The sequence below is a fragment of the Lipomyces doorenjongii genome (genome assembly GCF_038497915.1).
Source record: "Lipomyces doorenjongii strain NRRL Y-27504 unplaced genomic scaffold V1508scaffold_162, whole genome shotgun sequence".
In the NCBI taxonomy this organism is placed as follows: domain Eukaryota; kingdom Fungi; phylum Ascomycota; class Lipomycetes; order Lipomycetales; family Lipomycetaceae; genus Lipomyces; species Lipomyces doorenjongii.
Window position 1 is genome coordinate 1 of NW_027118229.1, and position 17,203 is coordinate 17,203.

The following is a 17,203-nucleotide window of genomic DNA, read 5'->3' on the forward strand; positions in this document are numbered from 1 at the left end:
CCATATCCGCCAACTTAAAATGCGGCGGATATTTATTCGAGGCGGATAATTTGGCGGATAGAATCCGCCAATATCCGCCATCCGTCACAGCCCTGATGAAGAACATCATAACCGCTTCCCACTTAGCTCTACTCACCCCCCACCCACTGCCATCTCACCACTGCTAAGGATCGGCACAGCGCACCAAGTGTGAGCAGGGGTGACTCGAGGTTGAGTCAGGGCGAGCAGATTTAAAGAAGACAGCAGTCACCATACATGTTGAATGATAATAAGGAAATTGATAGGGTCGATTGACAGCTTCGGTAAATAGCTTGCTATCGAACGGCGTCAAATGCCAGATATCTTTCTATGTTATTGACTTAAATCTCAATAATATTTCATAACCCTGACCCTACGGCGACCGGTGAGCGATCACCATAGTTAAGAGCGAACGTACCATTGCATTTGGTACCCACCAGAGCTTTAACATTTTCTTGTCTAAACAGACAGACCTACTACACTCTATAGAAAAAAATATTGTTAGCATGAATGTATTTTTTATTTAAGTTCAAAGATCTTTGGTGGTGCTGATATCATTTGTGTCTTGTGTAGGTACATTGTCCCGACTAAACTTTTTGCACCATAGTTATAAAGTTTGGAATAATGCGGGACGAAAGATGTGATTGAGGGATGTCGGGTAAGGGCTATTTTGCGCACTAAAAGTCTGTCATAGTGACTAGAACACCACCCGACAATGCCTGTGTTCCGTTATGGTAACCTTAAGAACGACTGTTTATTAATAATATCCACTTGCAATGTCATAGAGTGAAAATGGGAGTACATGCAGCCGACAATAGGCAATTTGTTAGGTCTTGTTGACACGACTCCTTCTCCGGTCGCTTTCAGAACCATCATCATGTAACACGCTGGTGGCCAGAATTCAGATAATTCCATCCTCACCAACTCTCTACCTTTAGATTAACTATCCCTGCATCGTTTTCTACGCACAGTAACCAGAATGAACCTCGACTACGGCGAGCGATCGTCGCGTCCGCGATATTCCGGAAGACTTCCGGTAACGATCTCCATGACACGTGCCCATAGCCCTCCTCCCGCCGCCAGTGAAGCATTAGCACCACCAGCCAAAAGCGGTATAAAGGGCGAAGAAAGGAGGAATTGTCTGCGGTGTCTGCTCCGTCCTCACAAACCGCGATTATGGCATCGAGCTCTCCGGCGCTTCCTGAAGAAGATCTATTTCAGCATGCTCTGGACTTTCTGGCAGACAACGAACCAGAGCAGTGTCTTCGAGCTCAACTGCCTTTGGATAAGTACGAAGAGCTGCAGCGCCACGCTGAGAGCTTGTATGGTGAAAAGAAGTAATAACTTGGCCGTTTATGTTCGTTCACTGAGTGACTAACCTGCTGACAGATATCCGTATGTTGATTATTGCTCCAACACTTCAACCGTGATAATCTATACTGCTCCTTCGCCGCTACACGGAATGTTCTCGGCGAGCCTCCAGTCTGAACTCTACCGCGTTGCAAGAAATGAACTAATTCGTCTCAATAAGCCAGAACTTGCTCGCAAACTGAAGGCATTTGGGGAATCCTCCGATAGGCCAATATTCGGGGGCTACAACAGCAGAATATCCAAAGTTCCGGATGGAGGACTGATATATAGACTAGACCATGAAAATGTGCTGACGGTTGTCATCGAAACGGGGCTGTCCGAGACATATGAGAAACTGCAGAATGACGCTAAGCTGTGGTTGGATGGTTCACATTGCCAGATGGCGATTATCGTGTGCCTTGCAGAACAGCCAAAATTCAAATATCCCAAGAAGAGTACGTACAACGCTTCTCTTGCAATCTATGACGACTTTAGAAACACCATGGCATGCACATCGACTAAAAATCCATTTGGCCCATACATGTGCAATGGTCATGCCTGGTTTGGAAAGCTCGACGAAGCATTTGCGGTAGTATACAAAAGAGATGAAGACGAAAGAACTACTAAGAGTGAGCCTTATGTGAGTAATCATAACATCATCCTTACCACCTTGCTAATCGAGATCAATAGTGGCTTGTACGCGATGGGATATTTCTAGTAGAAGATGACACACTAGACACAGGTGTTACTCTCGGGGACATAATCCCAAGAGATGAGGCAGCCGACGCTGATATCAGAACTGAGCCTGTAAAATTCGACACACAAGATATCAGAGAATTGTTGCTGGCTGGAGCAATGCAGACGGCATATGTCCGCTTCCGTGCTCTGATTGGGGATGAGTAGACTAATAATAGCGCGAATGTTATATGTATTCGCCAAGTTTGCCCCATGGAAATAAATCCAGCACTCAGTTCTATAAATTGTGACACTCAGTCATATTTGCTGCAGATTATATCATTTTGATATACTCGAGATTTTGTTTGCCTTAATGTTTGAGATTATCGTAAACTTAATCGCAAAAATGAAGCTTTACCAGCCAACGTTAATACAATCACATGCGGTGGCCCGTGCTCATGGCCAGGAAAGTGCTTCTGGCCACGCGTATTTCTCCTCCCTCTGCAAAGATCAGCAGAGCCAACTCGTCCTCGTCCGGCCAATCTCCGGAAACACAAGCTGGCTCGCTGGAGCGCCACAGCCGCCTGGGTCTGCCGCGACCGAGCCAACTTCTCACACCGACGATGTCACTTAACGGCGAATCGCCTTCGCAGACTCGAAGGACGCGATCATGCCCTTTCGATGTGCCTGCCCGGCATCGGCTCCGCGAGTGCTGCCCGCCACGCAGGTGCACTGAAGGCGTTGGCGAAGTACTGCGTCTCGTGCACTACCAACTCGCGAGCAAATTCCATGATGGAGACTGAGTAAGTCGGCACGCCGTCGTAAGTGATGATGCACTCGCTCACCCACAGATTGCCGTCGCCTGAGATTCGTAGCACCGTGAAGTGACGCTCGGCAGGGTGCCCGCCACGTTGCGCAGCAATCGTCGTGTGGCCTCGGAAACGCTCACCTGATTGCGGATAGTCAAGGATCCCGTCCACGGCGTAGATGGCGTGTTCGGCTTCGGTATCCCCGTCTTCCGATGCCCGCCAATGTTCCTCGATTGCTGTCCTAGTCGAATTCATCGCGTCGTCAATTCTACCTGCAGCGACAGCGGCCAGCAAGACTGTGCTTCGAGGGCAGCCTTGGACGTCTTTTCTGCGGGACAGAGTGTGAGTGTGTGTTTAATTAAATCGTCGGCCAGAGGGGTGTTTCTTTATACCATTCCCGCCATTGGCACGGGTGTACATAGTGCCTAACGAAAATACATAGAAACGCATGTACAAACAAGCACGCGAATGTGTCAACGACTGGATGAACCCCGAGACCTCGGTACCAAATGCGGGCCTCCCCGCCCGGTGCATAGCATACCGCAGTAGTTGTTAAATGTGTTCCACGCGAGGTCATGCCACCCGTCCGGTACGATAGGACGTATCACATGGAGAAGTTTAACGACGAATCGGGTATTGTCGAGGATCGTTAACAAGTATGGTGGTCCTAAGAGGACAGTACTGACTCAAAGAGGGTGAACGTGGGTCTGTCGTCGCGGCGGCTCAAGTGGTGCGGCTCATCACCTATTCAACAAAGCACGAGCGATCACAAGCCCTTTAAATCCTGATTAGTGGCTGACGCACGGTGTCTGAACTGCGCGTTTAATCTACAACGGCCCTAAACCAATGATGGCTCTCATTAGCCTTCAACCCCACAGTCATACCTTAGCACCCCTAAGATCCACGACTATATCTCATTTCACAAGTTTCTGTGCATTTCGCTGCATTCGTTCTCTAAACATTGGACACAATAGTTGCTGGATCGTCTACGAAATCGTAGGCGTTGCCTGCGTCGTTGAAAGTTTTGATATGCGTGTGGACCCGATGCCGATCCAGGTCGAGCCGTTCCGGTTTGGTCGCCATCGGGGTAAGAAGTTGTATTGCTTCTCGCCAGTCTTCTCGTCGGCCTCGTTATTCTCCCAACTAATGTGGTGGATCGCGAGCACTGTCAAGTAGAATCCTCTTCAGTTTTCAGTGGAAACGTACCGACAAGTACAATCATCGCAATGATTGGCAACGGCAACGCTGTGGCTGATAGGTTAAGCACTGCGAAGCCGTCACCGGTGGTGAGGAGACAGAGGAGGCAGAAGCGAGACCGAACAGGATATGAGCTACAAAACGGACCTATGACCATACGCCGAGGACACCGATGAAAATGATTGTGAATCCCGTAGCAATGAAAAAGTAATCGAACTAGATAGAGATCACAGTTAGCGCTTGATGGACTCCCCCACAGTGCGTCAAGGAGCTTACTATGAGCTGGGCGGTGTTGAGTGCCGCAACGGTCTTGTCGGAGGCAAACTGTTGGACGTACCCTGCTGTTAGCTTGCTTTACCATTTTCTTTCTAGGCTGGTTATGAATGGGTTGGCAAGAGTATAACGAGAGTATCAGGACTAAAAGTAAATGACTATAAAACACAACATCCTTGAACCTCTCGGTATAACCGATGGCAGCGTGATTCCAACTGGAAATATGAATAAACGTCTTGTTGAAATGAGCTACAGATTACCGGACGGCACAGTTATTGGTATCACTTCTTAAAGACACACTCAGCGATGACACTTCTACCCTCAGATCAGTCTATCACAGAGCAGGTGCAGACCTATTTGCCGCTCCAGCAGAGTACTGAAAGATCCTTATGATACAATGATGGTGCATGTCCAATTCGTGGTACACATATTCTGGAGAAAAAATCAGTTGACGAGATGCTCCAAAATCAAATTCCTGATATTCCACATTTCGGCAAGACTAATTTTGCATCTGCAAGGCATGGCCACATTGACCAGGTCGAAGAACTGTTTCCACTCGCTATGTGCCATTTCGCACGTTCCTTTCTCTTCTTTGGGTTTGTTTTGCCTATTGGCCAGTTGTTTAAACCCCGGAAGGGGAAGATTTCTTCAAGGACAGGCACGATGGAAAGTGCACCAACTGCGGGGGTGATATCACGACAGCGAGCACTGTCTAAAGCCACCGGTTCAGCGCTATATGTGTGGACAGCAAGGGTCATAAGGTGACTACTTGTCAGAATCCTGGACGCCACAATGAAAACGTGAACATTGTCACGGATTCCCAACTCTCTGATCAGAAAGTGTTAATGTCCTGAATCTGCAACTGCTCACGTAGTCATATTGGATGGCGTGATCTACAAAACGCAACACACCGTACCACAATTTGGCATGTTGACCGTGATTGGCTATCCCTGATTTGTATGCCTTTCACAGTAGGAGAAATACACCACAAAGGTAGATACGCAGAAAAATAATTTGAATTCGCTGCAAAGCAACGGGCAGAGTATCATATCAATACCATGATTCTTTCGCCCTTGGCTTCTGGATACATCATCTGAGCATTGGTAGTTTACAGTAGTCGAATAGGGTTTTCCAATTCTCGAAATCATGGAATGGTACTGTACTGTATGTCTAGAGTTTTCTACGCTTGGATTAGTAGGATCCAAACTTTACCATACCATCACTCACGTCGACGATGAATTCAGAGTCCATAAAGTATAATATAGAGCTACATCGGATTGATTTTAAGAGATTTTAATATCCATCGGAGCTATACTGTAGAGACGATCACAATCCATCTTCCTGTGAATTGCACTATTCGATTGCCCTCTTTATGAACGGATAGTCATCAGAGACACAGAAGAGTGAAACCCCGGAAGACAACTTACCCACAAAGACTCCGTTACTCTTCAAGGGTTTAACACTGACGTGTAACGATACTCGTGGGAATATAAAAGTTCACTGATATATGTATGGACAACGCATCTTTTCATCACGCTGAGCGGATAGAGCAAATTGTGTTCGAAAGCAGTAGTGAAACTGGTGTATTTGCCACCATACTTACCAGATCCAATTGAAGAGTTCTTCGCTGAGCTAACGACCTTAATTCGGCGGCATTGGCAATCTCCCATTCGCGTCTCATGAATTGGAAGAGTCACAGTAGGCATATATTTAAAACAGCCCTCCGAGCTGCAAATTGAGATGTTGGTATTAACGAAACTGCAAGTCTCATTATCTACAACCAGAGACCACGACAATTATCCGGTAGACGTCCCATTCCCCTGACTTACACTTCCCACAAAGACAACCTGAACAGCCGCAAAAGCCGCCGAAGCTCCAAACACCTCCGCCCGTTTGGCGTTGCTCATGAAGGCCAACGTAGAAGAAAAGACAGCAGTAAATATCACCACGAGACCTAGCCTCCAATTTATGCTAGGAACGAATTTAAGGATAATGATAGGAATGGTTGTGACGAGACTGGCGACAATAGTGGCAACCTTATCCCCTATAGAGATAACGGCATCGGAAGAGCTGTAAACGGTGAAGTGGGCATCCTGGAAGGCTTGCCGAGGGGGGAAGGTGCGGTTCTGAACTATGTTAGGAAGAGATGAGCCATGAACGGATAGGTTGTGCGATCACCTTGACATGCAGAGCAGGTAGAATGGAAAGCACACTCCCAAACCTTTTAAGAACGGTCCTGGTAAAGGTATCATAGTCTTCAGGTAAGAGGGATAGCTTGTCCGCCAGTTTGTAGTTATCTCCGTCTTTAGTGATCCATACTTTTCCTACCAACTCACCATTTCCACCTGAGGAGTCCGCAAGAAAAAAAATTCTGAAGATATTCGAGGTCACTAATACGTGGATTCGGTTGCCGAAAAAGAGTTATTTGCTGTATTAATGCCGTGTCTGAAAGAAGGGTTGCAGTTAGTCGGCGTTCGGTCATGAATAGGAGATGATCAAGTGGGATAATTAACATACTGTATTCTCCAAGTTTTGTTCTCAGTTCCAAATTTTCAAACGCTGCTCATTTCGCCCATCCTGATCTGCTTGCAGGACGGACCAGTTAGTGGAGTAGAATCTTCGTTGGAGGTTTGGATCCTGGTCATCTCTTTTCATTAGGTTCAGTAACTGTTCTTCTAACTGGGAGACCTCTGCTTGTAGACTTAATAGGTTGAGTAAATTGGCCGATCGAAATCGGGGAAAGATCGCAGTCGACGGCTCCCAAGCCATGAAATCCGCGAGGCGCTTATAACCACGCGTTCCAGGTTCGGTGGGCAAATCCAAATAGGCGGAAGGATCGGCCATTGCTCAATAATGACGACATCTGGACTATGAAAGGAAAATAAAAAGACCGACTGAGAGTCAGAGAAGGTTAAAGATTTTGCTTTCATAGGCCACGGCGTGTTCTAACGTTGATATCAGACGGTCAACGAGGGAGACACCCATGCTCAATTCCATAAGCTGTCGTTGGCTGGAGTGCGGCGCATGTTTGCAACATATCACACGGTTCGCTCGGTGTGCATGACTATGAAATCGCTTATATCTCTACCTTGACATTCCAATACTTCACCTCTTATTCTTCAAGCTTGAAAATTAATTGCCGAAATGCGACTTCCATTGCGTAAGAATATTACAGGTAAGCACGCTCATTCTTTCTACATGCTGCATGTTTAATATGGTGTGCTAAAACCTTCCATCAGCAGCCAATGAGCTCGGCATTGAAGCAATGAGATATCGCGAGGCAGCATATGCAGTTCAGAGCAGGGACCCCGATTTAGCGAAACATTGGCTCGAGGAAGCAGAACGTTTGCTGAAGACAGACCAACGTCCGAGTGATAAGATGCGAAGTCCGAAGCCAGACACAGAAATGAAAACTGGAACAGAAAGCACTGGGGTGCGACAGGTTGAGAACCGACAGACGGCGAGAAGGAGCAGAGTATCGCAAACCATTGCAGCCATATGGCAAAAATAATACCTATTACGCCGAAATATCGACAGCCTTCGCAACCAACTTGCTTCGGCACGATAATCACACAGCGTCAGCGTCACTTTTTAAGTTCACGTCTCAAGAGATTTTTGATTGCTAGAATATCCTACTGGAATGTTATACAGCAGAATTATGCCAAACAAGACATTGAGGTTTTTTCGATAGAGGATTAAGCTCATCCGTTGAATTTATGTTGACTGACGTACCTTCACTTACGTAAAGCATGCCTCTGGTAATGATGTCCGTAATCATATGTACGTTAATCGGGGACAAGTTGTGATGCGTTGCTTACAAGACATGGATTATATGTGGCGCGAAGGTGATAGTGATTTTGAATCCATCAGTGAGTGGCTGAAGTTGTGGTTCGGCAGGCAACTCGAAATTGGCGGTTCTTGAAGTTTCAGCAGAATTACCCTAACCCCTTACACACAAGCCTCAGTATTGACTATTTTTCGTTGCAAACCCCATTATGGCATTGCTTGGGTTCTTTCCCCTTTCTTCGCCCTAACCCACTCTGAATTGTTTTGCCGACGCTCTAACAGCCACGCCTTGGTCAGTTGCGGGTACGTACTCTTGGTGAGTTTCCACGACATGATGTGTATGCCGCTTATGGCAGTGGTGGAGAGTCGATCTGTCGCAGTAGGGGGCGATCCCGGTGTCGACTAGCTGCTTATTATTGTTAGCGCAGTACTATTGACAAGGGGTTCTGCATCTCGATCGATGCAGACTCTAGAACCGTGTGCAGGCTGAGGTAAGTAGGTATCTAAGGGTGTGTAGGAAAGAGACCGACGAAGACCGGACGAGGAGAAGAAGAAGAAGAAGAAGAGAGGCGCGACCCATTTTGGAGTTGCGCAGCCAACTTTGGAAGGGTTGGGGGAATCGCCGTTCGCTGAGCCGAGGAGAAGAGAAGCCACATCATCCGCCTCTGAAGGGCTCTTCTCCACTTCGCACCCCGCACGCCATTTAAATACTAGGGCCGTCACTCGTCCAGAGCCCCGGCTCGTCCAACTCCAGCGCAAAGAGTTCAAGATAAGGGTTCGCCCGCGGCCACACCCCGGGAAATCGGTTCAAACACAACTGCCACCAGAAGCAGCTTCGGCCGCGGCTTCATGCAACCAATTTGGACAAGACAAGCTGAACATGATGCTCAAAACAAATATGAATGGCAACAAGCGCGCAAGACTCGACAACGACCGCACTGCCTCTGAACCAGGTCGGACTAAGACCAATGGCGTCTCGAAGCCACTGCTGATCCGAGCTTGTATATATCCCCCGTCTCGACACCGCTGTAAATTATGACAGCTCAGAGAAACTAACGGAAATTGCGCAGGTGCGGAGTGCAAGAAGCACAAGATCAAGTGCTTCGTGCAGCCAGGGCAGACGGCATGCAACAAGTGCCTGAGGAGCGGCATCCACTGCGTGCCTCACAACTTCGCACAGAAGTTCATCGACGACGATGTAGCGCAAGTAGCACACTTCCCTGGTATGCTTGGCGGACGCTTCTCTGACCACACAGCAGCTGGAAGGCGCAGACGTCGACAACACTCGATCAGCTCAAGGCTGCTGTCGAGCACCTGCTGCATATTAACAATCTTTCGGAGCTGTCCAAATATGACGGCGCTCAACCCATCCTGCGCACGCTGTCAGAGGCCTCCTCCGTGCGGACGGTGTCGCCCTCGACACCGAACCACTCATCGAATAGCGTCGCTGCAGGCAACTTCGTGTCGGAAGGTCCATCGGCCAATCATCAGGAGGATGATTCCGATCTGGTTCCCTTGCCGATGAACAACCTGTACAGCCTCACGGATCCCGGCAATTCGCGACTCATTCGCGTCGACCCTGCCGACATTAACGGGCCAGATTTCATCAGCCGTGGAGTTGTACCCGTCGCGGAAGCCGAGTTTCTCTTCGACCACTTCCGTGACCGCATCAACCCGCTGCTGTGGGATGGCATCCTGTGCTCGCACAAGTCGCTAAGCGAGGCGAGGCAGTCGTCCTCCCTGCTCGTGGCAACAGTGCTTACCGTGGCCGCCCTGCATATCCCGAACCGGGAGCAGTCCCTACATGCCACGTACGACGCCTTCGTTGCCTTGATGAGAGGCTCGTGCCTGCTCCATAGTCAGAACCTTGACGATATTCGAGGTCTGTGCGTAGGCGCATTCTATTTGACGAGCCTCAGCTGGGCTCTCTGCAGCAGGGCTGTCCGAGTGGCGACCGAGATGAATCTTCACAAGTCGTCACTGCAGTTCGCCCGGGGCTCGTTCGAGTCCTTCGAACGCGTGCGACTCTGGTACGTGCTTTACGTGTGCGACCATCAATTCGCACTCGCATACGGCCGCCCACCGCTGATGCACGAAGATGCCGCCATCCGAAACGCGGACAAACTACTAACAAGCGGCCTATCGTCGAAGGGCGACCGAATGCTGGTAACACAAGTCAAGTTGTTCCGAATCTTAGCCGGCGCGTACTTCATGTATGGCTGTGATGCCGACCTTGAGCTTGGGGGACAAGACTTCGAGATGCTCCAGTCGTTCAACTTGTCTGTCGACCAATGGCGCCTCGAGCATCAGACGAAGGATGTCGATCTATGGAGGGATAGCTTGACCCCTTTCAAGGGCACCACCCTCTATTACCACCTGGCGAGGTTCCAGCTTAACTCGGTGTCGCTACGAGGTATCTCTGCGCGGAGGGCATCCCAGAAGACCTCAGGACCTGATATGAACTGGGATAGGCAGGAAGCTGCGAACAGCGCTATAACAGCTGCAGCAAACACTGTGAGACTCATTATCGAAGACGGTGATCTCCGTAAGGCGCTAGTCGGGATGCCTATCTTCACTCACGCCATGATCGCAGTGTGTGCATCGTTTCTCCTCAAGATGGCAGTCGTGTTTGGCGAGTTGGACGCGACGAACGATAACACTCTGCGCTTACCTGCGAACCTCGCGAAATACGGCTTGAATTTTCATACGCGGACCGCCTTGACCAATGTGGAGAGCCTAGTCAGCTCTCTTACTTCGGTGGCAGACAACGCAAGTCAGCGGCATGTCGCTAGGCAAGTCGTCACGGGCTTGAAAGAGCTTTTACAAAGGTTCTCGCCCGGCCCCGAAAGCGGTGACTTTGTGTACTCACGGTCCAGTGGAATGGAGTCTTCGGTCTTAGCAATCACAGCACTCAACCGAAACCTCCCCTCGGGATCTGAAAAAGATGCCATAATGCAGCGGGACAGTTCCGGGTTCAATCACTCGTATCCCGATACACTTACGAACCAGGCAAACGAAGGTACCCAATTTGCCTCATTGGATCAGCCGCAAGATCCCTTTGATCTCATGGGTGATCTAGATTGGCGATTCAATGATAGCTTCCTTTGGGGAATTGATGCTGAAGTACCATACATATAGGTCTCGAATGCTGGTTGGGAAGGTTTGTATTAGCACACAAGACGTGCACGTCGTGTCCATGTCTTCGAGACGAAATATATTGTACATAAATCAAGAATACTGTCACAGCCCCTTTCCACATTGATGATGCAAGCGACGAGGCTTTTAGGCTATTTGTAGCAACTCGGACCGGGACTTTGTTATGTAAAGACACTTTCTCCGATGGGAACTCGGAATTTTGAGTACATGTAGGTTAGCATGCCGTTATTCTCGACGACACTTGCCCGGTGCGGATAGCAACACAGTGTTTCTACGCTCCAATATCGTGCCTCTGAATGCAGAGTTGGGTATACATGGACATTGCGGTGGCAATTGTGTTAAATTCGACTTTATACGCAAAATGCGGCTAAGGTATTAGTTCTGCCCAACAACAACAACAACAACAACAACAACAACAACAACAACAATCAAAAAACACAAAGTAGTTACAACTAGGGATACATGCGGCTGTCCACCGTCAACAGCCAAGCCTACCTATTACAGAGTCCTCTGCTCGTATTTCATGCTTTTGTACCTTTCTCATCTGCCTCCCTCTGAGCCCTCAACGCAGCAGCCATGACCTCAGCATGGTCCATCCTTTCGACAGGGTACTCCCTGAAGAAGTACGCAAACACGGCACTCAATACGCAGAGAATACCCAGCCAAGTAGTGGTGGTTGCAAAACCTGGGATGTAACGGGGAGCATCCTTATCAGGCCAGAGCCAGGACGAGTAGATAGAGGAGGCATTGCCGATCGAGTTGATCAGCGCAATGGCGACCGCCCTCTTAGCTGCTGGCTGAGGGATGACATCGGAAACCCAGGTTTTCACCAGCGGTGAGCAGCCGTAGATCGTGCCGAATGCGAAGATGGTGAGGACGTATTGCGCTATCCTGTCTCGCGTTGTTGTGACCGCAATGAACAGAATGGTGCCAATGGCGGACAGGGCACAGATGAACGGCCACTTGGTCTTGTACTTATCTGCGAGCCAGCAGCTCAGGACAACGTAGACAAGAGCGGCCATGTAGGCCGGAATTGTGTGATCTAACAAGAGTGTTAGGCAAACACCGTTCTCCCGGATTGAGTCGATGGAACTTACATTGGCCCTCATGTCCTTTCCAGCCAAAGCTCTTTACGAGTGTCGGGATAAAGTACTGCATCGTCTGGGATCCGGTAACCAGCACAAAGAGCAGGCATTGCGCCCAGACTCTCCAGTCCTTCACAGTCATCTTGAACACGGTCCAGTGAGAAAGCTCCTCACTTCCCGCACTTTGAGCCATATCGATACCATCGACTGCCAATCTGTTGCAAGCAAGGAGGGTCTCCTCGTCGTCGAGGAATCGATTGCTATTGGAAGGGTAATCTGGCATGCAGAAGAAGATGACGGTGGCTGCAACGATGGATGCAACGCCTTCGAGGATCTATAGAGTTAGTTGGATCCGCGAAAGCAGCATGACCTGGTACACTTACAAATAGCCATCTCCAGCCGGCAAGACCACCGGCACCGTCCATCTTCTCCGTGATCACGCCCGCGAGAAGCCCAGAAACCGCACCTGCGAGCGGCACAGACGTGTATAGAAAGGCGTAGCGAGTGGCCAACTCATATCGCCGGTACCAAGTCGAAAGGTAGAACGCACATCCGGGGGCAAAACCTGCCTGTTGAGCTTGTCAGAGAATGAAACGAGACTAGGTAAAAAGCAAATGTTTACGCACCTCAGCAACACCGAGGAGGAACCGAATACCGGCCAGCTGGCTCCAGTTCTGAGTCGCGCCCATCAGCGCAGCGAATGTTCCCCAAATGACACCAAGCCCGGGCAGGAACACGTGTGGCCGGACCCGCGTTAGGATCATATTAGCGGGAACTTCGGCGACGAGATAAGAGACGAAAAAGAGAAGGACAATAATCGAATATTGCTCAGAGGTAAGGTTGAAGTCGACCTCCATGCCACCAGTTTTGGCATTGCTGCCGAGAAGTTAGTCGGATGACCCGTGCCGGCGGAATCTTGCAGTTCACACACCTAACATTGGCTCTGTCAAGGTAACCAAGAAGATATAAAACCCAGCAGCATGGGAGAATGCGCCAGTCAAGTTTGCGAAGCAATCTGTTTTCTTCCGTCGTGCCATCTACCCACTATAGTAGCTTGAAGTCAGCATTTTCTGGTTGGGTAAACTTCAGGCTATCAGTTCACACAGAGGCTCGTGAATCATATGCCTGAAGGCGTCGATTAAGACGCGGCTCAAGCACGGGGGTTGCCCCAACGGTATGTCAGACAGAAGGAATCCGAAAAAAGGACGAAAAGTGCCTACCTGAGCAGCGACCTGCTGTGCCTGGAGAACATCGACAGTAGCAGCATCTTTGTTGTTCGCACTGTTACCGGACTTGACTGACACGCCAGAGGTGACATGCTCTATTTGTTGGTCAAAGTCTTTGTCTTTAATAATAGCCATATTAAGTGTAGGGGCTTGGTCAGGCCTTGCGAGGGCGATTAAGGAGGAGTTGATATAATTGAGGCACCGAGAGACACCGCGATACACCTTGAGACTGACCGTCCCATATTTCTGGACATGTCAATCATAATATACATAGACGTCTTTGGTGTCTCCAATGATCAGCCATACGATGAACTGGGGTTCTCCAAGTTCCCCACGGGGTCGGCCGGAACATTGTGGGGATCTCGTGTTCCGATGGTATCGGCGAAAGCACCGTCCCACGTGGTGGGTGTCGATGTCCCCTCATAGATAGTCAAGTGATGCGAAGACTGCCCCGCTCTTTAGATTCGGATGCCAAGTCATCGAGTCATCGAGTTGACGAGTGGTTAAAGTGCAAACTGTTGTTGCTACCGGTAATCCAAAGCGTAATATTTCAGAGGTACATTGCTCGTTGCTTTCATGAGAATGAAGGATGGCAAAAACAGCCTAAGCCCGAGTACTCGGAGTTGCCCGGGGCTTGTCCGATTCGGGCAGAGTCGGGTTAGGGCAAACCCCACAGTTGGGCGCCTGGGCCGATGTTCTGTGACCATGATTGGCTGGCACGCATGCCCCACTTCGTGCGCTAACTTAGCTGCTAATCGGCTCACTAGTGGAGCTGCGGGGACTGGGGTAAATCGCTAAAATGAGCGAGTCGGAGTAGATGGTCTCGGCAAAACCGCCGATGACCTCATCTAGAACGTTTGTATCTGCCAACAGGGAGCCCTCATCCCGGTACTTCGTGGATGCTTCGGCGCTCATGTCAATGTCTCTACTCTCAAGGATAGCCGCGCTCCTGCCGAGATTATAAAAGTGTTTGCGAGGAAGCCACCCAGTCTTCGCGGTCAATGTTCTCTTTGCACGGCGTGGTATCCGTCATAGTCACATTCTAGATCTACCACAGCGGTATCTGCAATTGATATGCATCAACACTCTGAACCGCGACGGGCGCGCATCGCCGTGACGTTGGGAGATCCGGCGGGTGTTGGTCCAGAGCTTATAGCAAAGCTGCTCAGCGACCCAGCCAACCGCCAGAGAGCCGACATCGTGCTGCTGGCAGACCAGCTCGAGCTCAAGTCAGCCATTGCCGATGCTGGCGGTGTTGAAATCGCCGTATCAGACGGTCCTTCTGGCCCTCATGGAATTCAAGTTCTCGACGACAACACAGCATCTCAATTCTCGTCCATCCGCGCCGCGGTCTCGGAAGCCGGTGGGGCCCGCTGCATGCACCAGCTGAAGCGTGCCCTTAAGATGGTGAAGAACGGCGAAATCGATGCTATCGTTTTTGCGCCGTTGAACAAGAGCTCCTTGAAGAAAGCAGGCATGACTGAAGAGGATGAGCTGAGGTGGTTTGCAAACCAGCTGGACTTCAAAGGCACTACGAGCGAGATCAATATTGCGGGGCCGCTGTGGACAGGGAGAGTGACGAGCCACATTGGGGTCGAGGACATCGCTGGTCGCATCACCAAAGACTCCACTCTGAGAGCCATTGAACTACTACATAGGTTGAGGTACGCACTGGCCAGTTCTGGCTCATACAGGCTTAATGCTGACGTGAATCGGACGCAGGTGGGAGTCTGGCATCGAGTCCCCTCGCCTAGGAGTCTGCGCATTGAACCCCCACAATGGCGAGAACGGAGCGTTCGGTCGTCAAGAGATCGACCATATATGCCCCGCAGTTGCGGCTGCTCGGGAGAAAGGTATCGACGTCCAAGGCCCATTTCCGTGCGACACCATCTTCCTTAAGCGAGCGCACTTTGATGGTATAGTCACAATGTATCACGACCAGGGTCAGATCGCCATGAAACTACTTTCGTTCGCCGGTGGCGTGACAGTCCAGGGTGGTCTTCCTATCCCGGTAGCAACACCCGCTCACGGAACCGCGTTCGACATTGCAGGAAAGAACCTCGCCTCCGTCGCCAGCACACAGAATGCCTTCAATGTCGCCGTCACCATGGCCGAAAGAAGGATCTCTAGAGAGGGTTGCGAAGCCCAGATTGCGGATAGCGTCCCTGTGGAAAAGGACTTATTGCCTAAATCCACCGTTGTAGAAATTGCTTCATGCTGCTAGATATCATACCCGCAATTACCCAGTTAGACTAGTTTGTATATGCCAATACGGCAGAATCAATTTCAGTTAGCGAGCTTTTGCATTGTGAATGGCGGGCCGACGCTCCAAATTGCAGCGTACCCTCCGATTACGCCAAAGATATAGCTAGAGCGTAGCTTTGCGTCTTGTCGCAGATTCTAAACATATAAGCTGTCGGTCAGGGGGCTGACCGGAGGGGCGAAGGGCGACTTGACATAGTAATGAGCCGCATGGGCTAGGGTAAATGGTCGCGCTTCGGTGGCCGGTCACCATACAAAAACGAGGGGCGAAGGGCGACTTTAGAGTTTGGACGGTTCGAGTAACCAAGTCAGGGCGATTGAGAGGCGTACGTGTGAGCCCTCGGCGTAATGTGCAGTACGGGTTCCACTCTTGATATTCGCAACCTCAACGCAGCTGAGGCATGACATGGATTGCACATTATCGAGGCCATTCGAAAGCCCTGATGTTTCTGCCCAACAACTGAATTATATTTGATAGTGGTGGAACTTTCGTGATGTTCTCAGGGTAACTGCAAATGCTTAGTAAGCGTCGCCGCAGCAATGGGGCATATACAGCACAATTGCCACGGTCCGTTTACCTCAAAGGCGGCGCAGTCCAATAACACAAGAAAACCAGTCAAGTAAACTGGGCTAGGGCGATGAAATTTACGCACGGCATAATCAATCCCAGAATAGGAAATCGGCTTTTGTGCTCACTGCCAAGTAGCCGGTCGACAGGAACATCTATTAGCATCCCTTTAACGGCAAATACGAGAAGTAGAGCCTTACGAAGTAGAAAAATCTAATTTATCCGGGTTGTAATTGAGTTTAGATTTAAGACAGCGGGATAGCTGAGCCGATTAGTAAATATAGAAGGCGACAATGATCCAGCACACCAATTCAAATAATTGTCACAGAGCAGATCACATCGTGACGAGCTGCTTAAGATAAAATCGATGAACAAAAAGGCAAAGAACAGCAAAATTTAAAGGCGCAAAAAGGAACATTAAGAAATTAGTAGGGAAGTGAAAGAGTGGGATAATAAAACATTGTTGATGGATATGATAATGGAGGGTGGCTCTCAACGGTGGCAGGAATTCGAAATAGTTGAGACGGGAAGGGAGGAGATGCCGAGGAATCGCTGCCAGGGAATAAACTGGCCAACGCAGCAACCGCAAGCCGACGCAACTAATTAAGCGGAGAAATTATGTAAAAATTGGTAGTATATATAGTGGAAATAATTACGGATCAAGTTGAAGAAGATGAAAGAGGGAAATATTTGTAGACGAGGCAGAGGATTGCAATAATCTAAGGTCAATCGGGCTATACTCGAAATTGGATTGGGAGAGTAGAATTTACAGGGGCCGCAAAGTAAAATAGGAAAGTA

The 17,203-nt window shown here is 49.5% G+C and overlaps 6 protein-coding genes across 6 annotated transcripts; 3 read left to right on the forward strand and 3 right to left on the reverse strand.

Moving 5' to 3' along the window:
- Window positions 1-1,194: 1,194 nt before the first annotated feature.
- Window positions 1,195-2,271, forward strand: V1508DRAFT_445674 (uncharacterized protein; the record flags this gene model as incomplete). Its single annotated transcript, XM_066942420.1, has 3 exons — window positions 1,195-1,355; window positions 1,408-2,008; window positions 2,059-2,271. The coding sequence occupies 3 exons, from the start codon at window positions 1,195-1,197 to the stop codon at window positions 2,269-2,271; spliced, it is 975 nt and encodes a 324-aa protein (XP_066792198.1).
- Window positions 2,272-2,711: 440 nt separating this feature from the next.
- Window positions 2,712-3,107, reverse strand: V1508DRAFT_435916 (nuclear transport factor 2 family protein; the record flags this gene model as incomplete). The annotated part of the gene is made up of 1 exon (XM_066942084.1): window positions 2,712-3,107. The coding sequence occupies one exon, from the start codon at window positions 3,105-3,107 to the stop codon at window positions 2,712-2,714; it is 396 nt and encodes a 131-aa protein (XP_066792199.1).
- A 3,301-nt stretch (window positions 3,108-6,408) lies between these two features.
- V1508DRAFT_74451 (uncharacterized protein) lies at window positions 6,409-7,376 on the reverse strand. Its single transcript, XM_066943033.1, has 2 exons — window positions 6,840-7,376; window positions 6,409-6,767 (listed from the first exon to the last, which is right to left on the reverse strand). The coding sequence occupies exon 1, from the start codon at window positions 7,164-7,166 to the stop codon at window positions 6,861-6,863; it is 306 nt and encodes a 101-aa protein (XP_066792200.1). The 5' UTR covers window positions 7,167-7,376; the 3' UTR covers window positions 6,409-6,767; window positions 6,840-6,860.
- Window positions 7,377-8,878: 1,502 nt separating this feature from the next.
- Window positions 8,879-11,336, forward strand: V1508DRAFT_74463 (uncharacterized protein). The gene is made up of 3 exons (XM_066943034.1): window positions 8,879-9,109; window positions 9,179-9,311; window positions 9,365-11,336. The coding sequence occupies exons 1-3, from the start codon at window positions 8,989-8,991 to the stop codon at window positions 11,244-11,246; spliced, it is 2,136 nt and encodes a 711-aa protein (XP_066792201.1). The 5' UTR covers window positions 8,879-8,988; the 3' UTR covers window positions 11,247-11,336.
- A 272-nt stretch (window positions 11,337-11,608) lies between these two features.
- On the reverse strand, window positions 11,609-14,164 carry V1508DRAFT_428511 (major facilitator superfamily domain-containing protein). The gene is made up of 6 exons (XM_066941805.1): window positions 13,570-14,164; window positions 13,281-13,393; window positions 12,976-13,225; window positions 12,733-12,918; window positions 12,362-12,683; window positions 11,609-12,306 (listed from the first exon to the last, which is right to left on the reverse strand). Exons 1-6 carry the CDS (start codon window positions 13,708-13,710, stop codon window positions 11,786-11,788), a joined length of 1,533 nt encoding a protein of 510 aa, XP_066792202.1. The 5' UTR covers window positions 13,711-14,164; the 3' UTR covers window positions 11,609-11,785.
- Window positions 14,165-14,527: 363 nt separating this feature from the next.
- Window positions 14,528-15,799, forward strand: V1508DRAFT_393814 (pyridoxal phosphate PdxA-domain-containing protein; the record flags this gene model as incomplete). Its single annotated transcript, XM_066937978.1, has 2 exons — window positions 14,528-15,239; window positions 15,298-15,799. Exons 1-2 carry the CDS (start codon window positions 14,650-14,652, stop codon window positions 15,797-15,799), a joined length of 1,092 nt encoding a protein of 363 aa, XP_066792203.1. The 5' UTR covers window positions 14,528-14,649.
- Window positions 15,800-17,203: the final 1,404 nt, after the last annotated feature.